General features: G+C 58.9%; 1 protein-coding gene across 1 annotated transcript; it reads left to right on the forward strand.

Moving 5' to 3' along the window:
- Window positions 1–863: 863 nt before the first annotated feature.
- ACA1_204740 (uncharacterized protein) lies at window positions 864–1,326 on the forward strand (the record flags this gene model as incomplete). The annotated part of the gene is made up of 2 exons (XM_004338340.1): window positions 864–1,223; window positions 1,321–1,326. The coding sequence occupies 2 exons, from the start codon at window positions 864–866 to the stop codon at window positions 1,324–1,326; spliced, it is 366 nt and encodes a 121-aa protein (XP_004338388.1).
- Window positions 1,327–1,568: the final 242 nt, after the last annotated feature.

The raw sequence follows: 1,568 nt of genomic DNA on the forward strand, positions 1-1,568 counted from the left end.
TTTGTGTGCGTGTGCGCAGTTTCTGTACACGGACAGGGTCGAAGTGGAGCCCGACGACGCTCTCGACCTCCTGCAGGCCGCCGATGGTACGCACAGCTTGGTGTGCGTGTGCGGTGACGTGTGCGCGTGTGCGGTGCTGCGTGTGTGTCTCTGAATCGAGCGAATCATGTGTGCATGCGTAGAGTACATGCTGGAGCGGCTGAAGGCGCTCTGCGAGGAGGTGGTGGCGGCCGCGGTGGCCGAGGACAACGTGGCCCAGCTCCTCGAGGCCGCCGAGCGCTACGGCGCGCGGCGCCTCCGATCGGCGTGCGTCTCCCTGGTCGCGGCCCGTCCCCAGCTCCTCACCTCCGCCCCGTTCCTCGCTCTCCCTCCCACGCTCCTGCACGACCTCCGCCTCTTCGTTCCCTCTTCTTGAGTTTATTTATTTATTTATTTGTTATTATATAAATTAAAAAATACAAATAAATTGTCCAAATATGATATAAATAGGCATTTTTGTATATTGTTCGAACCAATCAGATAAAGGCGTCAGTTGCTCTGTTACCATACAAAGAACGTTAGAAGAAGGGTGCAAGCGGTGACACGCAACGGGCTTGCTGCTTCTGCTGATGTGGGCGCCGATGGTGCTGGGGATCTATTCGAGGTGGTTGGTGGGCACGTCTTCCCTTCAGGCATGGGCCTGCAGGCTGGATTTTGGGCCAATGGCGTGGGACGTGGGATCTTTTGGTGCCCAGGGCGCCCATTGGTGGATATAACGCCGTCAGCGATCGTTGGCCCGCACTGCCGGCCCCGCAGGTTGTCTGTGCCGCAAACTACCACCATCCACGCACCGAGTTGCCGAAGATATACAAAAGACGAAGAAGATGCAAGCGGTGACTCACACCGGGCTACTTGATGTGATGACGCGACGAGACGAGCGCGTACTGTTCCAGGTGGGGGTGCAGCCGCCTGCCCGCGCCGTGTGCCAGCGGCTCGTCAAGCCCCGCCCTTCGGTCTACCTCGTCGTACCTCCGCTCGAGGACCCATCTTCTTCTTCTTCTTCTTCGTCTTCTTCATCTTCGTCGTCGTCGGCCGAGGGCGAGTCCCTGAGGCGCCTCTACGCTGCGCTGGACTCGACTAGGCCGAGCGGGGGCGTGTTCGTGGTGGCCTCGGTCGTGAGGCTCGACAGCGGCGCCCCCCTGCCGCGCGGCGTCGATGGCCAGTCCACGGTGCGGCTAGAGAAGGTAAGAGACCACGCCAGGCAAGTCCACTTTAGTGCCATAGCCAGCCAATCATCAACAACAACCGGGCTAGGACTTGATTCTGTTACATAGATTTCAGGTGTAACACACGGCCGAATTTGATCGGGCAACTGGACCTTCAGTGAATGTTGATGTTGTTCCTGATCACGTGATGTGTGTGTACCGAACCAGTGCGACTGGCACGAGGGGGTGTACAAGGCCACGTTCGACAAGGTGAAGCTGACGCTGACGTCGAGCCAGTGCCATGGCACCAAGTTCGCCCTCCGCTTCCGCCTGCATTGCAAGTCCCTGGATCTGGGCGACCTTGCCCGCCTGGCCGTCACATCT

The sequence above is a fragment of the Acanthamoeba castellanii genome (genome assembly GCF_000313135.1).
Source record: "Acanthamoeba castellanii str. Neff unplaced genomic scaffold scf7180000084754, whole genome shotgun sequence".
NCBI classification, from domain to species: Eukaryota; Discosea; order Longamoebia; family Acanthamoebidae; genus Acanthamoeba; species Acanthamoeba castellanii.